Source organism: Herpailurus yagouaroundi, unplaced genomic scaffold, assembly GCF_014898765.1.
Source record: "Herpailurus yagouaroundi ecotype Mexico unplaced genomic scaffold, PumYag 162, whole genome shotgun sequence".
Lineage (NCBI taxonomy): Eukaryota > Metazoa > Chordata > Mammalia > Carnivora > Felidae > Herpailurus > Herpailurus yagouaroundi.
The window spans coordinates 15,554,301-15,580,209 of NW_024412403.1; the positions used below are offsets into that span (position 1 = coordinate 15,554,301).

The window sequence follows — 25,909 nt, forward strand, 5'->3', positions numbered from 1 at the left end:
GCAGAGGTGAGAGCTTCAGTCCTGGGCACATGCCTTTTAAGAGTATCTTTTTATTAACTATTTGTGTAATGCCTTTTACACCTCTTCCAAAATCAGTCAGATTCCATATCAGTTGCTCAAACTTGCCTGGGGGTACAATCCGGCAAGAGCTTAAACAGTTCCTATATTGGTGTCGCAAATGTCAGATGATAAAGAAACGGACTTTCTGCAGCCATATGATTGTAAGAGGAGACTTCACACTGCACAAGAACCAAGTTCACTGGCTGCAGTCTCACTGCTAAGGAACAGCAACACCTTCCATCACTGCTGTGTCGCTGTGTTCCCTTCTCAGAAAGGTGTTTTATGTATTTTTAATGCAGCAGTAATAAGATTATTAAAAATTAAACCAGAGGTGTACTTTCATTAATATACTTTCGGTGTAGTTTGATAATTAGAGATCTGGAAAGCCCATCTTTTATAATTGGTTTTTCTTATTTTAAAACGTTTTATTCAGCGATGGCTGACAGTAAATTTTGCACCATACCAGGGGAGAGAGAACGGAAGCTCATCTAAATGAGAACAAGCCCAACCTATTCTAATTAACATGATTCAACTGAACTGTAATGATATCAAAACAATTGACTTTTACCATTCCAACTTAATTATTCTACAATAGGCAGACTAATGTATGCGGCTTCCCCCTTAAAGCAATTTTGAAGGCGACATCTTTGAAGTATGGCACCAAGCGATTTTTTTTCTCACCCACAATTTGTGAATATTGTTTTAAAACGCCATTAAGTCAAATAACCATAGTCTAATTAAGTCTTTTGTGGTTTTGAGGCAGTTTCATGAAATGCCATTGGATTTATTTGACTCTTTTCTTCACTTGACTGAAAGTTCTTGAGACGCTGAGTGAATCTAAACCCCAGAATCCTGGTCCTGAGGAAATAAATGCTGCAAAGTAGTTGGGTTGAAAAGGTCTTGCTTAATGTGATGTTAGGAAAACAAAACTGAAGGACTTACTCAGCAGTTCTGCCAAAATATCATGATATTGCTTTAGGCAAGTCCTATTTGCTTCTCTGTGCTCTGGTGGGTACGGCTGTAAAAGGGTTAGTTAAGAAGTGGCAGAAAGATGAGCACTTGGGATTTATAGCATAAGAACCTGCCACAGTGAACGATAAAAGACCACTGGAGCTAAAATACAAGGTAAGTTTTTAAGCTAAAGTTTATTTGCTTGATGGACATGGGAGAGTGGTATGAATCTCAAGAAATGAGTTCAGCAAGTATCCTGAGGCCGAAAGACAGGGCAATGATAGAGACAAAGGAAAGGACATTATTCCGTATTAGGATTTCTAAGCATTACATTCTAATGGATTCATTAGAGAAGTGGACTAGATATTCCTCCTTAGATCTGCCATTTATCTAGTTTAACTTTCAGAAGTGTGGTTTTAGCTTTCAGAATGGTCCAGAATGGGTTCCTAGCCCTGTCGGTCTCTGCACTCAGGCAGCAGATACTTGTGTAAGCACATGCTGGGAATTTGAGCACATTTCCAAACCACATAGAGGAAGGAGCAGAATAGTGGACTCTCAGAGACTGTTCCATTGAACATCTTCATGTGCAGAAGAAGACATGGAAGCCTGTGAGATGAAGTGATATTCCCAGAATGAGAGAAGTCTTGCTGCTTGCAGGGAATCCAAAGTTACAGGGCGCTGAGGTGGAGGAAAACAGGGCTGTCTTATTGGGATTCAGACAGGACCACAAAAGTCTCTGACATTGGAAAGTTTAACAGAAAAGGGTTCATTTTATCTCAAGATAATTTCTGATTGAAGTATGTAATTTTTTGCATCTTCTAAAGTTGTAGCAGTGGATAATTTTTAATAAAATATTTAGCCAGAAATTCAATTTATTGGCATGAACTAGGTATAATCCATGCATGTAGCACTGTCAGGTGCAAGAGGAGAGGTGAGCAGCAAAAGTAAATGATGAATACGACACTGGCCTTGACTTTAAGGATGACATAATCTGGAGGGGAATGCATAAATTGTAACACAATACTGCTATGATGTGGGCTATAATAAGATATAAATGCAATAGTATTTAAATTTCATAGGAAAAAGCTATATGTTCTAACTGAAGGGATTGGGAATGGCTTCATAGAGGAGACAATTTTGGAACTGACCTTGATTTTTTTTATTCATTCAATAAGCATTTAGTGAGCACTTACTAGACACAGACACTATTCTTGGCAATTAGGATATATCAGTAAACAAAACAGATAATCATCCTTGCCCTTGGGAAGCTTACCTTTTATCAATGAGCAGAATAGCTAAGAACACATCGGGGGAGAGACTTCCAGGAATAGGGAATAGCAGGAACACATTCACGAGTTATGAATACACAGAGTCTGAGGAGGCATGCACATGGTTGAAAGACAAGGTTCATGTACAGCCATCGGGGGGAAAAATAATTTCCCTCTACCCCTCTAAGTTCTTGATTGGGACGCCCCTGTAGTAAAAGACGGGGGTTAACAGGAGAAAAACAAACAAAAGTTTAATAACATGTATACCTCTTGTATACATGGGAAATGCCCAGAAAAGCTGAGAAACTGTGGGGCAGAGGAAGAAGCCAGCTTTTCCAGCAAAGCACAGTAAACAAGGGCATGGTTGTTATGCAGATTTAAAAGCATGTCTGCCTCATTGTTAAGTTTCTATAGATTTAGTTATTCTCTTCTTCCTTGTACAGAGAAGGAGACACCCTTACAATTTGGAGATTTCCCTTGTAAATTGTTCTCACAAAAGGATAACTTCTATTTGGTTTTCAGAGCTGCTCTGAAACTGTCGTTTTTAAAAAAACAAATAATCAGCCTAAAATCCTTATGCCCGAGAGACATATTTTGGGGTGACAAATGCTGCTCCTCTTCAAGGGCCAGATGGAGTGGAAAGGTCAGTAGGGAACAGCCATAAATAGTATGTTTAGAAAGGTGGATTTTTATTCTCTAGGTGATTGGAAATAGTATTCCAAGGAAGTGCTCTAACGAATCTGAAACACCACAGTACATGTTATAACTGCTCTGATTGTTGCTGTGGAGGAGTAGTGGAAAATACCTGAAGATCAGTGTAAATGTTTCCAGGACTGTCAGCAAGAAGGGGTCCCCAGACTCTGAGTATATCTCTGAAACTTCCAGGCCTCATTCAGATCCACACTGCTGTGTGAGCTTTGGACTATTATGGTCATGCCATGAAATCTCATCTATCACCAGAATAATGTTCCACTGAGGAAACACTAGCAAAAAACAAAACAGAAACAACAAACAAACAAACAACCCCCCCCCCCGAAACTTGGTTTAGGACCATGCTAGGGATATATCCCAAAAGAGGACCTCTGAGGTCAGTGTGACCCCAAGAATAATTCTAGCAACCAGGATCTTTGGGAACAAATCCATTTTTTCAGGGCAAGAACAGACTTTGAAGAGATTCAGTAGATCTCTTTTGCTCACAAGATACCAAAAAGCATTCTCTCAGAGGGGTCTGTATTATTTGTAAATATTTCCTAGAATGTAGGAGTATAACATCCAATCACTATATGCCTAATCACATGATGACGGTGTTTCACTGGACCAGTGCTACACTGAGAGCCATAAGAGTACACAGTTTTTCAAACCCTGCTTACCTTCTATGACTTCAATCTCCATTTTCTCCTAAAGACTACACTAATCATACATCCATGGCTCACTTTTCCCAATTATGTGAAACTATTATCATTTACTCATTTAATTTTTTTAAATGTTATTTTAGAGAGACAGAGAGAGAGTACAAGTGGGGGAGGGGCAGAAGGAGAGAGAGAGAATCTTAAGCAGGCTCTGTGCTCAGTGCAGAGCCTCATCCAGGGCTCGATCCCATGACCTTAGGATCATGACCTGAGCCAAAGTCAACAGTCGGACGCTCAACTGATTGAGCCACCCAGCCACCCCATCATTAACTTTTAAATTATATACTCCATGAAAAAAGAGACAGAGAGACCTTAATCATCCAAGTTTGAACTCCTTCAGAACTGGAATCAGACTCCATGCTTGAAAGCTTGGTAAGGTTGTTCAGCAAACATAGGCAATATAGAGTCTATGGAGTGGACAAGCTTTGAGCCCTATTTGAATAATTCTGAAATTATAGTTTGAGGACCATGTTCATCAAAAGCAAGTGCAGTGCTTGTAAAAAAAATGTAGATCCCTGGTTTCCACCTCAAACTTGTAACCAGATGATTCTGTGCTCATTACAATTTGAGAGCCACTACATTAATATAATTGATGATGTAGGGAGGCAGTTTGTTTTTTTTCTGACAAGCAGCATAAAGTGTTAACATACAACATTCAACAGAGTAAATTTAAAGATTTACTTGGTTTTATTAAATGATTTGTGAATCAGGCCGCATCCCATCCAGCAAGTAGAGAGGTGCTCTAAAGAGTTACATAAAATGGAAATTTTTATAGGAAGGAGGGGGTGGGTTGGAGAAAGTTTTAAACTAAAGAAAAGAAAGAACTGTTCCAGGCAAGGTCACTTTCTATTTGGTGGGGGGTGGTGGGGGAGGGATTACCTCATCTTTCTTTGTGGGGATGGAGAGAGCTCCTTTTACAAACTCATTGGCACCCATCAGAAAACTCCTGACTGCCAGTTTAAGGTTTATATTCCTAGGCAAGGTTGAAACTACAATTAGGTAAGATATTAAGGACTGGTTTGGTGACTCGGCCTGGCCCAAGTCACAGAATTTTGGGCCTGTGGTTTTCTTTTGAACAAAAGAAAGCCTCTGAGATGGAGTGAGGTTCATTGCAAAATGGTCTATACGCAATCATGTATCTGTGAGGACAGTTAAGGAATTCCTCACTCGGTCAAGATAACAAAAGAACTGGATTTTTATTGACCTTCCACCTGACAGTAGATGCTCCAAAGCGTTATCTCTTTTAATCTTTACAACAACTAGGTAAAGACAGTATTGATTTTTGCAAATGGAGTTTGAAGAACTTAAGTAACTTGCCCAGAGTCACCCGGCTAATCAAAGATAGAGCCAGGATTCAAACCAATGTCATTTGATTCCAAAGTCAAGATCTTCCTGGTACACCAAGTTAAAACTTGGCAACAAGTAAAACTACCGTTATGTCAGAAAGCATCTTGTTTACAATGCTGGGTTTATGGCTAAAATTTGTTTGTGAAAAGTATGTGAAAACCAATTAAGAGTTTATTAGCAGTATTATCATTTTGTTGTTTTTAAATGCAATTTGTGATATTTTTCAGCTAAGCTCATAAAAGCACATCAATTTATGATTTGATTAAAGGATCTTGAAAACTGTGCATTGTCCATACAGCCTTCTCAACTACAAACTGCTTCTGTCACATTGCCATGTGATGTGCCATATAAAAGTCAAGGCATTGGTGACCTCTCAGAATAACAGAAAAGGAGGTATTGTTAGCTTGATGAAAAATGAGAAAAACAATGTATTGAAGAGAAAGGTTTCTGGGGGGAATCCAGGAGGAAGGCTCCAAGGGAGGAGACTTGTTGTGATTGGAGATAAAAGACTTTAAACATGCTCCTCAGTCTTACAGTTAAGTTTTAAGTCAGCAAAATCATCAACATTTATGGTAAAAAGTCAGTGAATAGCCACACACAAGTAAATCCAAAATGAAAACCCTAGAAAGTAGTACCATCCTGGGACCCATTTAATCAGCTGATCAGCAGGTAGAATAGGGTTCTGTAGGGCAATAAAGGGAAGTGATAGTGGGAAAATTAAAGGCACTTCAACCAAACTAGCATAATACCAAGAGTTCAACACTTTCTAGATGGTTCCCTTGCTCTGCACGCTGACAGCCATTGGAATACTGTGTGTAGATTCCAGTTGCCTGGGGCCCTCTAATCAAGTAACTGCACATAAATGGCAACAGCTTCTTCTGTTTTTCGTCATGATAATGGCACTTTCCAGCCACATGATATTGATCTTTAGGAGAGGCTGTTCTGTGCTACATGAGGAAACCGACAGGCAGCATACTAAAGGCCAAGTTGCAGGGTTTTGGCTTTCTAACTGAACCCAGCAGATCTGAGTTGGGTCGATTTGGGCAACCCAGGCTTCACACATGCCACTGAATTAGTGGCAAGTCAAGATTTTAATGCCGATTTTAAATGTTCATTTATCTTTCCTTTTTATTTTTTTATGTCTTGGCTTGAGAATGTTCATTCCTCATGACTCATGCAAAGTCCAGTGTCAGGATTTAAATTAGGAGAAATTGGCCCACACCTCTTCATTTTCTTTCCCATGACCTTATCCATGGGAATGCAGTGTGGCGAAGGAGAGAGAATATGAGGCAGAATCAGTTATGGATCTTTCCAGTACGTTTTACTAACTGCAGGGCCTCTTCTCTTCATTAAAGTGGGGACAATTCTTCTTACCTTATGTAGCTGCTGTAAGACTCAAATGAAATAATATATCAGTAGCACTTAGCATTTGTCAATGTGTAACTTTATAAAGTTATCAACATGACTCTCATGCAAATACAAAGTAAGGATGTGCCAAAAATACACTTACCATCCCAATGGAACTGGCAGGATGGTAAAGCTTGGTAGAAGAATTGGCTGGGAGAGACTGGCTCAGACAAGACTATAGCCCTACAGAGCAGTAAAACCATAACCTTTAAGCTTATCCTTTGTAGCAGACATGAATTATTTGCATCTCTATTGGACAAACATCTACAAGTTAACATATAATTTCATAGTCTTGACCCTAAACAATAGAACATAGTAAAACAAGCAGAAGTACAATTGTCTGGAGAATTAAATCATCCGTGGATGGGCCTGTTAGACAATGTTCCATAGGACCTTAAGGGACATGGAGTCATCCTTTTGCTTTATTTCAAAGTTTCAGATAATTTGTTTAGAAGTCCCTTCTTGTATAATAAATTATCTTCAGAGATGGTTCATATTACAAAAAGTCTGTGTCATTGTGTTTGGACCTGAGTAGTTTTCATGGGTGTAATAAGTTGTTAATCAACCACACAAGCCCCTTAAACATGGCCAACAGATTCAGAGCTACTGTTTTAATTTTTTTTTTCAACGTTTATTTATTTTTGGGACAGAGAGAGACAGAGCATGAACGGGGGAGGGGCAGAGAGAGAGGGAGACACAGAATCGGAAGCAGGCTCCAGGCTCCGAGCCATCAGCCCAGAGCCCGATGCGGGGCTCGAACTCACGGACCGCGAGATCGTGACCTGGCTGAAGTCGGACGCTCAACCGACTGCGCCACCCAGGCGCCCCAGAGCTACTGTTTTAAAGCAACTACTGAGGCCAGAAAATTAACTTCTATATGGAAATGTCTAAAGGAACCTCTGATTGCATTTTCAAAAGCTTGTTTTTGTTCCAGACATGTTTTTGTTGCTCTTATGGGCTCTTTTATTGTAAGGTATATTCGTTTCCGATTGCCGCTTAAATAAACCACCACAAATTTGATGGTTTAAAACAACACAAATCTATTCTCTTACCATTCTGAAGTCATAAGCCTGACGTGATCTCAGTGGGCTAAAGTTAAGTTGTTGAAAGGACCGGTTCCTTCTGGAATCTCTATAGGAAAATCAGAAACAGCTTTTTCCAGTTTTTGGAGGCCTCCAATAATCCTTGCCTTGTGGACCCTTGGCTCTATTTTCAAAACCAGCAAGGGCTTTGCATTTTTAAGTCTCTTTCTCTCTGCTCCTCTGCATCTGCCTGTCTGACTTCTACTGGGATCCTCTTATGAAGACCTTTGTGATTACATTGGGCTCACCCACATAATTTAGTATGATCTCCCATTTTAATAACTATAACTCAATCACATCTACAAAATAAATTCTCCTTTGTATATTTTAAACTATGGGGATTGGGACATTGACCCTTGGAGGTAGTGGGATGTTATTCACCGTACCACACATGGGTAAGAAAGTAAAGCCAAGAAATTCATCTGCACAGCATTCCTGTAATACATTTATGTATTTTGGTGAATTTCTCTTTGAGGTGCCCCACATCTGGTAGATTTCCTGATCTATCAGGAAATGACTTTTCTTATCACCTATAAGTCTGAGATTCCATAAGCCACAGAACAAATAACAAATCAGTTTCCTGAGAGAGTTTTCTGGATCTTGGGTCTACAGATGAAGGATAGCATTTGTTCCTTAACGGTGGGTTTGCTACACCTGACTAAATGAGGTTTATTGTCAAATATAATAATTCTGTCATGACCTCATTTAAACAACCAATCTGTCAAACTCTATCCTGATAAAATGGAAGATATATATTTGTTGGTTTTATGCAAATTACCACATTGCCATAACATCTAGTGAGTTATTACTGGATTCTAGGGCTTCAGAGAGAATAATATATCATATAAAGAATGCATCATTTATTGGGGTGCCTAGGTGGCTCAGTCAGTTGAGAGTCCAACTTTTAATTTTGTCTCAGGTCACAATCCCAGTGTCGTGGGATGGAGCCCCACGTCGGGCTTTGAGCTGAACGTGGAGACTACTTAAGATTCTCTCTCTTTCCCTCTGCCCCTCCCACCCCTGCTCATGTACACTCTCTCTTTCTTTCTACAATAAAAAGAAAAAGAAAAAGAATGTATCATTTTTAGGCTACTATTTTGAGGTTTGAAGATAAATAAAGGATATCTTCACTCCCTTAACAGAACATTTAAAACCACATTAGCAGGGCACCTAGGTGGCTCAGTAGTTTAAGCATCTGACTCTTGATTTGGGCTAAGATCATGATCTCACAGTTCATGGGACTGAGCCCCGCATCCAGCTCTGCACATAGCAAACCAGCTCTGGTATGGTTACAGTTGTCTAAGTGATGTCACTTTAAACTCCAAAGTCTGTACCCATGACTCTATTTCTTAAAGTACCCATAGGTAGGTATATCTAGCACCATTTTTCTGTGAGGCTCTGAGACTGTCATTCTTTGACAAAGGCCCATTTTCCAATCCATAGCTTATACCAAAAACTTCAGATAATTACGAGGAGAAAGTAGACATCACTTGTTGATGTTGACAATGAAAGTCTATTTTATCATATTACATAGAAGGAAAATTATAAACTTTACATCTTCTTAAGAGAAGACTAAGTACTCCAAGACCAACTGTCATGTTTTTTAAAAACAAAACCCACCTGTTTTACATTCATACAAGCATTTGACATAAAAGGATTCACAAACTTAAAATATATCTCTTATTAATAAAGCCACGAAAGCTGAGCAAATTTTGCCAAAATTTTAACACACATCTTTGCTTTTATTCAGACTTATCATGTCTGCATCAAGGCGAACAGAAGTCCGTTCCCTCAAATACTATACACACACGTTTTTTTGTTCGCTATACTTTTTCATAATTTAGCATATTTTTTTCTCTTTACCTTGTAAACAAATATGCAGCCCCATAGAGCCGCATACAGCCTTCGAACACCTTTGTCAAAGTAACAAAAATAAGCATGTTCATTACCATGACCCAAAGGACAGTTTCTCTATAACATGTAAAAATAATAAGATATATAGAGATATACATGTACGTATGTACACACACATATACAGTGACCAATGCATCTGTACTATCTCTTATTGAGAAACCATCTCAAGAATTCAAGTATTATTAAGATTATTATTAGTTCAATAATAATTCAAAGATTATCCATAAATTAACTTGATTTATCACTAGCTTAAGGTCTTAAACTCAATAAGGAACTTGGAAATTATGTTTAAACTGATACATTACACAGCATAATTACTGTTGTAAAAATTTTTTCAGAATCTTATTCAATAATTACATACATAATTTTACATCTTCTTTATTTTAAGCATTATGTAGCAGTCCTAGCTTATCTAATTAGCAAACCAGTTTAGTTAAAGAACTTCAGATTAACTAGCCTCTTCTTTTGTCAAGAAACAAAAAATAAATTGGTAAAAAGAGGTGGGCTTAAACTATAACTCAATACTGATAAAATTGGGGGAAAATATTGAGGTCAAAGATGCACTTTGATTATATGAACTTGAGTTTCTACCTAAGAATGCTTCTAAGCCACCATTTTTTTAAGGGTAGCACAGAAAATATAGTAAAACTTTAGTTTCTCTATATAACTGAAATCCTGGATATATTAACATAAGCAATCAAAGAGGTAACCAAAGAAAGAGATCCTTTTATTCAGAAGGTTTATAATCTAATTTATTAATATTTTCTGAAAGTGAGAATAAATTTCATACTCACACAATGAGATAAAGAGGCTTTTCTCATTTTCAGACATAAGAGATAGTCACTGAGGGTTGTAGCCTCACTTCCACAACCTCAGCCATGAGTTGAAAGTAAAGGTAGAATACAAAATATGTTGGGCACGGAACTGAAGGGGTATTTCTTCTTTCCAGTGGACCTGAGATATATTCTTGCTCAGACAAAAGAAAAAGGCTAACAAATCAGATTTCTATTCATCTTTCATACTACAGACAGAATTAGATTCTTTTCCTTTTTATATCAGGCTACCATGTATTCAGAACAAAATGTCAGATTCCCATTCAACGTTGCCACCAGTGGAAAATGACTTAGTGGCCATGTTCAAATCAGATTCACATGTTCTTGAGATTAGTCTAGTATTCAAATAACCACAGGTCCTTAGACTTGGTCATGGCCAAAACCAAGGTCTTCTGAGACACAAAATGTTCCTTTGACTGTTGCCAAGTGGTCAGAGACCAGACACAGATCTACTCGTCCTTGCACCCAGTTTAAAAAGAGAAACACCCCAAACTATGAGTTAAGCAAGATACTCACAGACCGAGAGACTTGGGCGAAAATCAGTATCAAAATATAAAATCAAAGGAAGAGAGAAGAACAACAAAAACAAAGATTCAGCAAAGGTAAATTCCATTAGTCCTTGGAATTTGCTCCAGGACTTGGAAAAAATAGGAAGTTTCTGAGATTAAATGATTCATAAGGTTGGTTCTGGCAGGTGAGTTTATTTGAGCATCTTGGTAGGACCATCTCCAAAATGTCAAACTGCAATTTTAAAACAGTTACAGATGTGACTATACAAATATAAGGTGAGTATGTGTTGAAGACACATTTCACTTTGAGGGAGTTGGCAAGATGGCAAAGCTCATTTCAAGGAAATGTAGAGGAAAATTAATTGTGGGGGCCACCTGGAAATAAAAAAATGGTTAATGTACCAGGGCAATAAAATTATAATTTGGAGGTTGTCTTTTCTATTAGACAGAAATCATTTACATTTTATAGAGTCTAGGGCCTAAACAACTGACAATTTAAGACACATTTCCCTAGAGAATCAGGTCATCTGTGGATGAAACTCTTAGATGATGGCCACTATCACAAACACCGGCCATACAGTATTTTTCACTTTTTCCTTTATTTTTAAATTTTGACAAGTTTTAACAATATATAGAATAGTCATTTAACAATTTCTTTCTCTCATCTTAATCTAATTCCAAAGGAAGCTAACCTTTGGGTTCGCCATGAACCTTTATTTACAATATTCTTACAAGAAAGCATAATTCCTAATACATAAATGAAAATGCTAGAAACTATTGCCCTCAAAAGATCACATCTACTAGAAAAGCACATTCTCTCCTGCTCTCAAAAAGGAAGTCTCTTTCAATAAGAAAGAATTTATTCCCTATGGCAAGCAAGAAGGGCTGTGTCAGGGAAAATTCTAAGAAAGGAGGTTTTATGTGCTTTTATATATTTAAGTCCCCTTGGAAAAAAAAAAGGAATACAAGCAATCATTTTACCAGAATGAAGTTAAAAGTTGACTATTACAAGAGCCTAGAGTTAGATACTGCTCACTTCCTTCCTCAAAACTAAAATATATATATTTTATTTGGACAAAAAATATCATCTTGAGAAAAAGCAGACAGTAAGACGTTAATGACAACTTTTGTTTTCCTTCTCTCAGCTCTTGATTTCTGTCTCTTGGCCATCAGATAATGTGTCTGATAAGAGAAAAGAAAGTCACACCATTTGATTCACTTGCTATTAGACAATTGTTGTCAAGAGGTCTAATGCAGGGTGGAAATTAAAGCTATTTCCTAAAATAGGGACAATAGTTTAAGTAGTGTTTTCAGTTAAGCATACGATAATTGTTCCTTGTGCAAATACTTCTCCATAAGGCAAGCAAATTGTAATTATGACTAATATAATTATATATCATTATCCAAATTGTATATGCTTCAGCCTTGCTCCAGAAAATGGATTCCTTATGGATCTTATTCCTCGTATCCAGGAGTTAGTCATTGTCTATTCACCCTAATCAATAATGCATTGGTGATTAATAAATGCTTATCAACAATTACTTTGAAAAACAAAACAAAGAACTTGTACAGAAATGCTCATCTAGGGATGGGAGGCAGGAAGACACAGGCAACTGTGTCAAGAATGAGAAGCTTGACTTTGAAGGTCAAAAGATATTTCAGTTCAGTAAAGAACCCAGGCAGGGAGTCTTTGTAGATATTTGAGGCAGGGAAGTAAGCATTGTTAGAGCATGAAAAATGAACTTTTTTGCCACTTGGATGAGCAGGGAGGAGAAGCGAGAAGCGGGAATTACACCGCACCAGCGACTGGAACACTAAATTCAAGAATAAAACTAACACGACAGAATCCAAACAAAGGGACACAATAGACACACTTAGTGGAAATGAAATTGGATTTCTGAACTGGATTTTAAGACCCTGCTATGAGCTGTATGCTACATCAAGAGATAAATGCTACCAATTCTGCACATTTTCAGAGAGCTCGGTAAACTCTGGACAATGTATCGAATTGACTCACAGCATGACCCCCAAGAAGGAAAAGTTGCCTGTAGGAAAAACCTTTCGGAAAATTCTGTAGAACTTTAATGAAGAAAACTACCTCCTTCCACACAGATCAGGAAGAGGTTAAAACTGCACATTTTGAGAAGCATGAAGAAGGGGGCCCACACACTGACTGAGTCCAACCACAGTAGTAGAGATTTCTACCCAACTGAAGTTTCCAACAAATTGTCTTCCACTCGCAGGCAGATGCTAGGACTCTAATGCTGTAGCTTCTTTAGTGACTCTCATTTAACACACCAGTCCACGGAAGCAGCCTTTGACGTGCAAAATAGAAAGTGACCAGAGTACAGAAAGTAGGATTGGAATATGGTGGGGAGGATGACAAGATTACAGTGCCAGGAGGTGTACCTAAACATACACAGAACGATGCTCCAGACTTGCATTCGATACCAATTTTTCTTGTCCCAGGGCAGAGAAGGTGACTACCAGTATCTCAGCAAGTGTAACAACACACATTACTATCAACTGTAAAAATACGCTATTTGTTTATCTATCTATCTATCTATCTATCTATCTAAATTCAAGCTACTAAACATATATGTAGTATTAGTCTCAGGAGTAGAACTTAGTGATTCATCACTTACATATAACACCCAATGCTCATCCCAAAAAGTGCCCTTCTTAATGCCCACCACCCATTTAGCCCATCCCCCTATCCACCTCCCCTCCAGCAACCCTCAATGTGCTCTCTGTATTTAAGAGACTCTTAAGGCTTGCCTCCCTCTTAGTTTTTATCTTAGTTTTCCTTCCCTTCCCCTATGTTCATCTGTTTTGTTTCTTAAATTCCACATATGACCGAAATCATGATATTTGTCTTTCTCTGACTGACTTATTTCACTTACCATAATACACTCCAGTTCCATCCACATTGTTGCAAATGGCAAGATTTCATCCTTTTTTGGATGCTGAAGTAATATTCCACTATGTGTGTGTGTATACATATATGTATATGTACATATGTGTGTATATGTGTGTGTACATATACACACATATACACATACATACACACATACATACTACATCTTCTTTATCCATTCATCAGTCAACCCAGTAGTATTTGGATAAATACTACTAGGTATTTATCCAAAGGATACAAAAATGCTGATTCAAAGGGGCAGAAGCACCCTAGTGTTTATAGAAACACTGTCAACAATAGTCAAAGTATGGAAAATGCCATCTCTTTTCTAAAGCTGGTGCCAGTGTTTGGCATTATAGCCTTCCTTAGCAATAAACTCTTGAGGCGAAGTTCAAGAATCTGAAGAATTTCTTCTGTGTTGAGGCACTTGAGTAACTCACATCTAGCTTGGCCATATAGTAGGCTTAGATGAGAGCTGAAGGCTTCTTGTGTCCACATATCATTTCCTGACATGAATTTGATTCAACTGCCAGCATTATCATGTGAAAAAATGTTTACTTCTGTCATGACTAACATGCCATCTGCATGGTAGCCAGAAAGTATGTTTGGGTTTATTGTGTTAGTTCCTGATACTTAAATTGATTCCATTCACTATTCTTTCTATAAGAACTTTGATGGCAATGTTTTATTCCTGAAACTGGGCACCCTGCTGTGGAACTATTTCCATTAACACTTCATGGTGTGCAAGTTGGTGGGACAGGGAGATGAAGGGATTGTGCTGTCCCTAGGTTCACAGATGGGCATGTGAATATGTTTCATTTTGTTCTGTGAGAACGACCTTCTAACCAATCCCCTGCTTACAGTCTTGATCTTTGAGTCATTCTTCCCTAGTTCTGCTAAAATGATCTCTCTGGAGTGTACATCTGCCCATGACATTCCTAGGCTTAAAACACTCCGATGATTGGGGTGCCTGGGTAGCCTAGCTGTTTAAGCATCCAACTTTGGTTCAGGTCATGATCCCATGGTTTGTAGGTTTGAGCCCTGAGTCAGGCTCTGTGCTGACAGCTCAGAGCCTGGAGCCTGCTTCAGATTCTGTCTCCCTCTCTCTCTGCCCCTCCCCTTCTGGTTCTCTCTCTCTCTCTCTCTCTCTCAAAAATAAACAATGAAAAGAAAAAGTTTAATAAAAAATCCACTCTGATGATTCCCATGTGTCTACAAAGTCCAAGCAAACTAATATGATCCATAACACCTTTATGATCAAGTGTCTACCTGCCTTCCTAGACCCATTTCTTATCATTCCTTACCTTGCGTTATGGATCCATGGCAGACAGGATTTACCTTGTATATGCTTTTTACTCAGACTGTGAATCTTTGCCTGGCCAGCTTCTCATCCTTTGAGAGCTTAGGCATTCTTCCTGCCAGAGTCCTTTTCTGAGTCTTTCTTTCCAGGCATTTGGGACAAGTACTTCTGCTCCATACTCCTTTCTTCAAATACTGCGTGCAAACCTTTATCCTCACCACTCATGGTGCCTCATTGACATACATCCATGTTCTTTTTCCTACTAAACCATAAACTGGTAAGTGCCATATTCTCAGATAGGTTCTGGCACAGAGAAGATGAGAACCAGCAGTGCCCATAGTGTTAAATCCTTGTCTGAGGGCAGAAGACCAACGTCTCAGCTCAGTCAAACAAAGACAGCACATTTTCCCTTCCTCTGCCTCTTTGTTCTATTCAGGCCCTCAATGGATTAGATAATGCACACTCGCATTAGGGAGGGCATTTGCTTTATTCAGTAAATGGAAACACCCTCATGGACATATCCAGAGGTAATGTTTAACCAGATAACTGAACATCTTATAAAGTGAAGGTTTAGACTAATTTGTAGGTGGCAAGAAGTACATGGTTATGTGTTTTATGTGCTGGGGGAAATTGCATGAGAATGAAAGTTGTATCTTGGGGTAATGAACCTACCGTTGATTTGGAAAATGAAAAACAGAAGATCCCAGAAAAGACTACAGATGCGAGTCCTGACATGTGAGGCAATAAAGGCCAAACTTCAGAGCTTGTGGGGAATGTGAGAAGGAAAATGAGAGATAGTTGTAAAAAAGAATCATTGTTTAACTTTTCAGTGCTCTCAGTGAGTTAAGATTGTGTGAAGTGCCATTTAAATCTCGCAGAAACCCTGCACGGACCAGACGCTGAAATCTGAGACAACCCAGATTCAGGTTAAGTGAAGTCACACTTCAGAGATTCAAACCCAGCTCTGTGATAAACTCATACTCTTCCCACTGCATTGGCCACATAGGTAAATACAGTCAACAGGTACACATGGTGTGAACACAGTAACTTTCAGGATTTTCTGCACATTTCACAAATGTCCAGTGAATTTGGTAAAGTCGGGAGAAAGCAGAACCAGCTAGGGAGATACAAAGGACTGAGGTTCCTCGTATCCTCATTTATAAGTCAACTCAAATTAGGCAAGATTGCCAAAAATCATCTAAAGATTGAGGCTGAAGCTAGGGCCACTATTTTCTGTTTAATGAAAAAACCACCAAAGATGTCCAGGGCGAGTTCTATGAAAGCAGGCTGCTGTGCTTTCTAGTTCCTAAAATGATGTGGATACACGTGGCACGCTGAATAATGGCTCCCCTTTCAAGGTACCCATGTCCTAATCCATAGAATGTGTAAATGTTGTTTTTTGTGGCAAAAAAAAAAAAAAAAACACAGGACTTTGCATATACAATTAAGTTAGGGATCTTTGAGATGGGGCGAGTATCCTGGTTTATCTACATGAGCCTTAAATGCCATCAGAAGTACCCTTATAAGAGAAAGAGTAGAGAGAGAAGTAGAGAGAGATTGCACACAAGAAAGGAAGGCAATGTGACCACAGAGGCAGAGATTGGAGAAATACAGCCACAGGGCAAAGGTTGCTGACAGCCATCAGAAACACGAACAGTCAAGGAGCAGAGTCTCCCATGAGTGTCCTTGAGGGAGCATGGCCCTGTTGAACGCTTTGATTTTGCTCAGAGTTACTGACTTTGGATGTCTGCTCCTGGCCTCCAGAACTATGAGAGAACAAATTTCTGTTGTTTTAAGCCACCCGGTTTGTGATAATTTGCTACAGCAGCTACAGGAAACTAATGTCATGGCCAAATGACAGTGGAAGGCCTAAATCTCAAACACCCTAAAAATCTGATAACACATCACTGGATTATATCCTTTTCACAGAGAAAATCAGTGGGGGTGGGGATACTTCCCCATATACAAGTACCTTACAAGGGATTTGGTTTGACCTTGAAAGACAATATTACGGCTGCCCAGACTTTGTTTACTCCATGTGCAGACTATTTTACAGCCAATCCTTCCATACTGCCCATTTAGATTGTCACTATCACAGATTTGACTGATGTCGGGTGTTCGAACTGCCAAAATAAATGAGTGCTAATAAAACAGGGAAGTGTTCTGCCATTGAGCCACTGAAGCAACACAATGCTTTCTAACACCACGATGAAACCAAATAATTGGATACTGTGATGAATTTGAGGTATTACAGTTCTGATGGTGTTAGGATTATGATAAGTGTGAAATAGTAATGCCACGTTCCTTTTGTCCATAGGCTCGGTGGGATGGCCTGACCGGGCGTATCACCTTCAATAAAACCGATGGCTTGAGGAAGGATTTTGATCTGGATATCATTAGTCTCAAAGAGGAAGGAACTGAAAAGGTAACCTTCTCAATAATAAATTTAAGAATAAAATAAAGAAAACTGTTCAAGCATTTTAATTGCACGTACAAGTAGGGAATGATAAAATGATTCTCTTAACATGTTCATGTATGTCCAGTTTTCTGGAACTCTCTCTCCCTGCTCTGATAGATGTTGACATGCTAGATTCTGAAATTGTATGTTATTAATAACAATGCTAACATTCATATACTTCTTCGTTTATGCAGCAGGCATGATTACAGTATTAAATACCTATGGTCCTGTGGGTGGGGTGTCATTAGCCCCACTTCTGAAAGGTTTTAGGAAATTGAGTTTAGACTTGGAAAATAAGGAGTTTGTCAACGATTCATCTATGGAATGGCATCCAAGTTTTACTCAGAAATGAATTTTAATTGCACTCCATTTTGAGATTGGTTGACAGAGGGACAGACTAAAGTAGGATAGAAAGGGCTTACTGGATTCTTAATTTTAGGAGGAAATATGCCCCCCAAAATGCATTTTAATGCTGGGTTCTGATCTTAGAATTATTTGATCTTATTTTTAAATATCATTTTTATTTTTAAGTAATCTGTATACCCAATGTGGGGCTCAAACTCACAATACCAAGATCAAGAGTTGCACACTCCTCCAACTGAGCCAGGCAGGTGCCCCTTGATTTTCGGATTACTTTAGTTGTAATTCTTAATCTCTCAAGGTTTCAAGCTCCATATTTGCTAATTTCAAGTAATGCAAATATGAACTATTTTGTTAAATAATAATTAAAAAATAGAATTCGACTCAGTGTATTTTATTATACCAATTTTATTATCCACAATTATGTGCTAGAATTAAATAACATTTATATTGTGAAGATTTTGCCCTTTGGGATGCTAGACAAAAAAAATGTTTTGAAACCCCCAAAACAATCATCTGGAAATCAAAAGTCTGTGATCCAACATTTTTTTTACTGTAGTGCACAAGATATGTGTCCTATAAAAGACTGGCTTTGGGAACCATCAGTTACTAACTTAATTGAAATGTTTGGGATGATTTTTAAAATGAGATGAGATTTCCATTTCTGTTCTGTTGCTTTTGTGAAATGACACATATTTTTTTAAGGTCCTGACTATGCCCCGTCCCCAAATAGCTTAATTAAAACAAACAAAGATTAATCAGGCTGAATGTAATAGATGGTGACCACTGGTGTGGAAATGTTTGAGGGAAATAATTACTTTGCAGCTTTGAGGGTACACATTATCTACACAGGTTCCCATTTCAAAAATGCCCTCTCTCTTCCTGTCTCTACCTCTCTCTGACTCTCTCTCTCTCTGGATCTCTGGCTCTCTGTTTCTCTCTTTCTCTCTCAGTCCCTCCCCCCTCCCCACCTCTCTCTCTCTCTCTGTGTCTCTCTGTCTCTCTGTCTCTCTCTCTCTCTCTCTCTCTCTGGGGTCTCTTCACTCAGATTTGCTGGTCTGTTTGTTAAACCTGCTCTGACAGAGCCATCTCACCTCCATCGTAGACTGTGGGAACAAAAGGAAAGACAATACTTTTAGGGACCGAACGCGTCTAATGGCTGCTCCTCTGTGCATGCCTCTCTCCCCGCTCCTTCTGTTAATGCATAGAACTGAGAGGGAAAGAAAAGCTGTTCAGGAAACATCGTTCTGGCTCTGACGTGTGATGAACGAGATGGAGCCATCCTTACGCCTTCATAGCTATTTATACACTGCAATATTATGCACACTCCACTGGTGTTTTTCCATCAAAGGCAAAATCAAATTAGATGAAAGTGTTTTCTCCATTTGTTTCTTATCTCTTCATTGTTTGCAATAACTTTTCTTTCTTCAGGTGACTTGGGCTCCATTCCTGAGAAGGCTGACTGGGCCTTAAGGCAATGGGGAAGCCAGCCCATCTCTCTCAGGAGCCACGGGAGGAGATGCCCAATCTTTTCATGTCGGCCTCTCGCAGGGTCCACAGAGAAAATTGTTAGAAAAAGCTCACTTTTTCACTTCCACTCAAGTTTCTGCTGCCTGGAGGCCCATAATCAAAGAACATGTCATCAAGCTTAGAGTGCTTTCTTCTTGCTTAGGAATAGCGTGTGTGTCTGTGTGTGTGTGCGTGCATGTGTGTGTGTGTGGATTGATTCTGCCTAAAGGCTTTCTTGAACAGGCTTTCTTAAAGAATGAGGAAGACACTTTCACTCCACAGAGCTGTGCATATTCACAAGAACTTTAAGTCATTTTGGGGGTGTGTGACAGGTAAAGTGAACAGTAGGCTGCATTACCAAAAGGAAGTAACTTCTGTGGGACCCAAGTACTTAGTTCGTCTCTTGACTGTACCTGTGTTCAGGCTTTATGTTGAATTAACGTGCAAGATTCCAAACGGTGGGTGGGGAATGGGATGCTCCGAGCATTCGCACACCGTGCTACCATCTGGGTTCCATGCTCCATTTTAATAAGTGCTATTTTTATTTTTCCCTCTGAAAACCAAGGCTGCTGGCGAAGTGTCTAAACACTTATATAAAGTGTGGAAGAAGGTTTGTACTCGGACAAAAATGGCAGGAAATCTGGAGGGAGGGAGTGGGGAGTGTCAGAGGAAAACCTCACCTTTCCAGTTTTGCCAGACCAGTAGATCTCTAAATGCAGTTTAGAGGCGATAGTCTGTCTATATATAAAGGGAGAACGGGCTGATTAAATATGTTCTCTCTCAACAACGTGACCCATGAATTGAAAGCAGGCTTGAGATGGATTAAATAATGATGGATTAAATATTTCCCCTTAGATTATTTGTCGTTTCTCCCAGGCAGGATCAGCCCCGTTTAGGACTGAAAGCAGGTTATTGCCACAAAGGTAGACACTGGCCCATTTATATTCCTTCTCAAATCACAAAATATTTTCCCAAAGGGGCATGAAAACAACAATAGATTTGATCCATCGGACTCATCAGATAGGCTAAGGCTCAGAAGGCTAAGACATGTCCTTCAATGTCACCATCACAAAATATAAGCCATTTTCAGAAATTCCCTTTTCTTATGAACTATCTTTGTTTTGCATAGGATCTTTGTCAGTGCATATTGCCTGGCAATTTGTTTCAGAACCACGGTTTTCAGAGGACAAAAACATTAGCGATGTTGGAAGGGAAATGAGATTATCTTGTAAATTCTAACACCTCCTATTTCATAGTTTATTGTACAGGATCATATTGTCAATGAATGTGCACAGATTTATTATATAAGCAAATGTGAGACATTAAAAACATTTGGATCAGGAAAATGTCCCAGAGATAGGCAGACACTGTCTTCCATTCTCTCTCTCTCAGTCTAATTGCTAAACTCTCTAGCGATTGACGGGATGCAACTGAAATTACTTCAGGTTGTTCAACTTGCTGGTTTTGTCAGGTTCCCTTTTATCTTTCAAATTATCAGTTAAGTCATGGAAAGTGTAAACAGTTTCTCCCTGTGGTCCAAAAGCTAGTCTCTCTCCTGGTCGTATTCCATAGAAAATGTCCTTTTAAGTTTAAAAAAAACGTAGGTTTAATAACCTTGTTTTAATCTTCAGTGAATCAGGCGACCAAAGCCATAGAGAAGGCAATCTCGTTTCCTCCCTGCTAATAAACAGATGAACCTAACTGGTGCCCAGAAAGAAGCTTATTCCACTAATCCAGCTTGAGACTCCAGGCACTTTATGCAGTGTTGAATTAATTCAAACCAAATATCCTCGGGAATGGAATCCAAGCTCTGAAATTCCCTGCAGGGGAGGGGAATGTCCTTCATTTGTCACTAAACTGCCACAATCACCCCCCCCAACACATTTCCTGGGGATGCACCTCCATGCCTTGGTGTCTCTTCCTTCCTGTTGACCTATCACTGCTCACATTGTAAGTTGCAGATGCTGTGGTGTGCTGTTGTGTGTTATGACTGCTCATCAACGATTTACAGTAGCCTGAGCACTAGTCTGTAAGACCTACTGTCCCGTCCCAATAAGACTCACATTCAAATTCCAAAAACTCTTTGCACACTGACCCTATTGAGTATAGAATTGTCAGCCTGGATTTTTTTCCAAGAGAGGATGTAGCAACCTTTACAAAGTCTGTCACAAAAATGTGTGTTCATGAGTCTCATGATATAAGAAACAGACAAGTCTTTTATTTTCTTTCCTAAGTACTTGATATTTCACTCCTCACTGTTGGATTTTGACTTTACGTGAATCACTCTCTGTATTTGGAAAATGGATGCTTGTCACTCTCTGAACACTTTTTTGTTGTGTAGTGGTTTTTTTTAAGTGTTTTTTTTTTTTAATGTTTATTTTTGAGAGAGAGACAGAGCACAAGTGGGGAACTTGCAGATAGAGGGAGACACAGAATCTGAGGCAGGCTCCAGACTGAGCTGTCAGCACAGAGCCCGATGTGGGGCTCAAACACACAAACCACGAGCTCATGACCTGAGCCGAAGTTGGTCACTTAACCAACTGAGCCACCCAGGTGCCCTTGTTGTGTCGTTTTTTCAAAGAAGGTCTGCTTAATGTCATCTGGATACTCATTCTTAGAAGCTTCCCTTAGTTGTCCGAGATAATAAATGGCTGTTCCCGCATGCCCGTTTACAAAGTGAGAGAAGGCAGGACCAGACAATTTAGCTCTTGAGTGTTCCTCCCCACGAATAATTGATCCAACCCTCTGCTGCTTCTCACTGCTAAATTACTGCTGTCGGCTTTTGCTCTACAGTTTGAAAATTGAGGTTCTGCTTCCTAGAGGCACTCCTCCAAGGTCAGAGAACAAGACTGAAATGCAAAATGTCTAGGCATCTGGTTAACTGTATCCCTCCCTCCAATATGCATGACTCATGAGATCTTGCTTCTTCAGAAAGAGACATTCATTTGCTGATCTGTCCACTTAATTAACAGATAAAGCCAGTTGACTATTTAGGTTTAAAACACACACACACACACACACACACACACACACACACACACTTCTGTTTTGCTGATGAAACAATTTGAAAACAGAAGGCTGTAGTCATTCAAACTATACACTGTCCACCTCCCAGGAATAACCTGACCTTGACCATAATTTGATACTCTTTTAGTCTAGATTTGAAAGAACTTCTGTTACACAGACAGTAGAAAAATATATTCTCCCATTTCTCATTTTGTAGAAGAAAGTTCACATTGAATGGGACTCTGGGATTCAGCTGATCGGAAATGCTGTAGCAATGATACCTGACCTCCTCATTTATGGTAGGGCTGGTAAAAGAAGTCAGACCTGGACATTAAGCTGTGGTGTGCATTTGTCTAGAGTTTCAAGTTCATAGGTTAAAAGAGAATGATATTATAAGGCTGTTCAATGCTGCCAATTTCAAATATTAGTATAGTTCCTGTAAACACACACTTGATGTTAATAGAAATTAAAGAGGACACATCCCATTACTTAACATATTGGCTACAAACAGTTATTTTCTCCACTTTCCAATACTTAATTAAAAGTTAGGTTTCATTCTCCCCAGTGCCCAAGTCAAGTTTTAATTAGAAGTATATAGCCAGAGCCCAATTTACACACTGCCTTCATTGAGTTAGAAGTCAATTGGTCACAACCTAAAACATAGCTTTGGATAAAAACCAACAGACTCCAGGTATAGTTAGCATGAGTTATGTTTCCTAGAAACAAGGGTCTTTCCCCCCAAAAAAGTGGGAGAATGAATACAAGTTGCAAAAAGGGTAAAGAAAAAGTTGTCTCCCTTTCCTGGCTTTAGAGCCAACCAAAGAAATCTGAAGATTCCATGACTTACAGATGTTGTGTGCATTGTATGCATTCTATGACAGGCATTGGCCTTGATGGTGGAAAGACTGAATGGTTATTAAAGGTGCTGTCCTACATCCCAATCCTACTTCTAGGAACTTCATTACAGATAGGCTTAAAATACTTCCAAATGCAAACACTACCCCATACTCCCACTTACGTAGACCTGTCTCCTTATTTCACCAGTCAACTAACTCTTACTAAGTATAGAAAGAAAACAGTGACATTGAAATAGTTCACACTGGTGTGTGAATGTGGGATAGTCCTTGAAACTTCCTCAAAAATTTACGTTTCTAAAAAGAGTATTTGTCAAGCTAAATGAAATTCCAGCTGCTGTATTTAGGCAATAAATCAAAGTAAAGAAATAGAAAAGGAAAGAAGAGGCCTAAATTCCCACTGGTGATATTTTATTTAACTATCAGAAAAGCCCTTATATCTCCATTTTGCTGGTGAGGCATTGAGGCACAGCAGGGTTAATGAACTTACCCAAGGTCACACTGCTGGCACATTGCAAAGCTACGATCTGGACAAAAATCTGTCTGTAAAACTCATATTCTGCCCATGTAGGCAATGTCCTCCCACTGGGAGAATATATTTAGGGATCAAGCATAGGACCACCCAGCCAATCCCAGAGTCTTTCCAAGTGTTAGTGTTCCACAATTGCCCCTCTCTTTCATGGACATACTTTACCTGCCTCTAAATTAAATAAATAAATATTTCACTCACCATCCAAATTCTTTCACAACCGAGCAAGCTTGAAGAAATTACTGGGGCAGTCCTTTCAATGTCCTTTGTTACTAATGTTCGTGTAGCTCTTAAAACGATCAAGATTTTCATGTGCATCTTCTTATTTGATTGTGTCAATATCCAGATGACGTACTTTACAGTTAGAGAACCAAAGCTCAGAAAGGTTATCAGCCTGTCCAAGGTCACACAGCAGCTAGATTGCCCAGCTCTGAAACACACCTGCATTACGTATGTCTCACCAGGCGGGCAATAAATGCCTACAGAAGGCTTCAGATAAATAGTTCAGTTCCCTGAGGCTTTTCTCCTGGTTTTCTCCAGAAGTCAAACAAATCAATGTACTTCTCCAGGGCCTACTAATGCAGGAGTGACTTGGCCACTGGAGAAAATTGTGGGTCATTATTTTTTAAAAGAGCAATGGGTTTCACTGACTAGTAATCGCCATGGGTGGTTCTGTGATAGGAAGAACAATGATCAATAAGAATGAATACCCTCACTGAAGGAGTTCACAGTCAAGTGCACAGACATAACAACAGAAGAATAACAGAGGATGAGCCTACAGCAGAGGTATGAGCAGTCCTAGTATAGTCCATGACAGGCACCCTCAACCAGCACTGGCTCCTCAATGAAGCCAGGCTCAGAACTTAGTCTACTCTTCATCCACACTTTTTTCTTCCATTTATTTTTTCCCTTTTAGATACCCCATCTCTCCATCATCCACTTTGCTCCTTTCATCCCATTCCTTATAAATTTTAAAGGCACTGATGGTACCACTTTGGCAATGGAAGGTTCGTATCACTAGAATGTAAGCTCCACGAGGGAAGAAATTCTTGTCTGTTTTGTTCATTGCTATGTCCTTCAATGCCCACAACAACACATGGCATAAAATAGGTGTTCAACAAATACCTATTGGAAGAAAAATCTGATACTCATCTAAGAATTCTTAAATTAACAAAGAACAATGAGTTTAATAAATTCACAAACGAAAAGACCTCTCCCCACTCCATCCCAAATGGCACTAATTTTCCCTGTTCTATGTACACACTCATTCCTTCATTGTTTCATTTTCCCACAGTTAGTAGCTTCAATGTGATGCCCTGGTGTCTTCTCCCCAGACTCTAAGCTTTTGTGTCCATTCCTGGTTTAGAAGGGGCCTCTCTTTGATGTAAATGGGGTCACTGACAAGCCAGCAGCCTCTGATGTATTGTGTTCTGTGTAGATTGGGATTTGGAACTCCAACAGTGGCCTTAACATGACCGATGGCAACAAAGACAGGTCCAACAATATCACCGATTCACTGGCCAACCGAACACTCATAGTCACCACCATTTTGGTAAGTTGACTGGAAGTCAGGGTGTCTTATCTGGACTCTAGACTTTAAACATTTTTTTCTGCAAATGTCTATTTTTAATTAGGACACTAAAAATTTATATTTGTATATACCTATAATTGCATTGAATTAGAAGCTTCCAACAATGTTCTGAATATCTCCCACCTTGGATCCATTCTCAACTCAGCCTCACTCCACTCTCTAGCCCAATCCAATTAGTCTCCCTTGCTCTCTGGCTGGTGATTGTTTTCAACCAAGGAGACAAGAGACCAAAGAAGTAGGGAAAAGAGAAGTAAGAACATCCAATGGTTTTCTCAGAACTTCTGTCCTTCACAACCACAGCTCTTATTCTGTCAATGACCCTGCTTCTAGACTTCTGCTGTCCTGGACTCCAGGAGTGCTCTTTTTTCCTGCCTGCCTGAGCCCTAAGTGCTACCAGCTTCCTGATTATGTTGGTCTTGGAATGTCAATACCCTACCCTTCCTCTCACCTGCATTCCTATTGGCTTCTTTGACCTGCTCACTCTTCCATAAATAACCCATTTACTAAGGGGTTTTTCAAAAGCCCAGGTAAGGATACTTCCTGCTTCCTATTAGAATCCTGATCATACTCCTATCCAGTCATTGTACATCCACAGGTTGTCCATT

At 39.3% G+C, this 25,909-nt stretch overlaps 1 protein-coding gene across 6 annotated transcripts in view; it reads left to right on the top strand.

Annotated features, from left to right (window-relative positions):
- The window catches only part of GRIK1 (glutamate ionotropic receptor kainate type subunit 1), a 379,538-nt gene that overhangs the window by 304,180 nt on the left and 49,449 nt on the right, over positions 1-25,909 (top strand). For 4 of the 6 annotated variants that reach the window (XM_040484086.1, XM_040484081.1, XM_040484083.1 and 1 more), the window contains exons 8-10: positions 17,315-17,422; positions 19,890-19,934; positions 25,152-25,265. In XM_040484086.1, the coding sequence (XP_040340020.1) occupies positions 17,315-17,422; positions 19,890-19,934; positions 25,152-25,265 (267 nt within the window). The remainder of the gene's footprint in view (positions 1-17,314; positions 17,423-19,889; positions 19,935-25,151; positions 25,266-25,909) is intronic. The other 2 variants (XM_040484082.1, XM_040484085.1) reach the window with 1 other exon arrangement.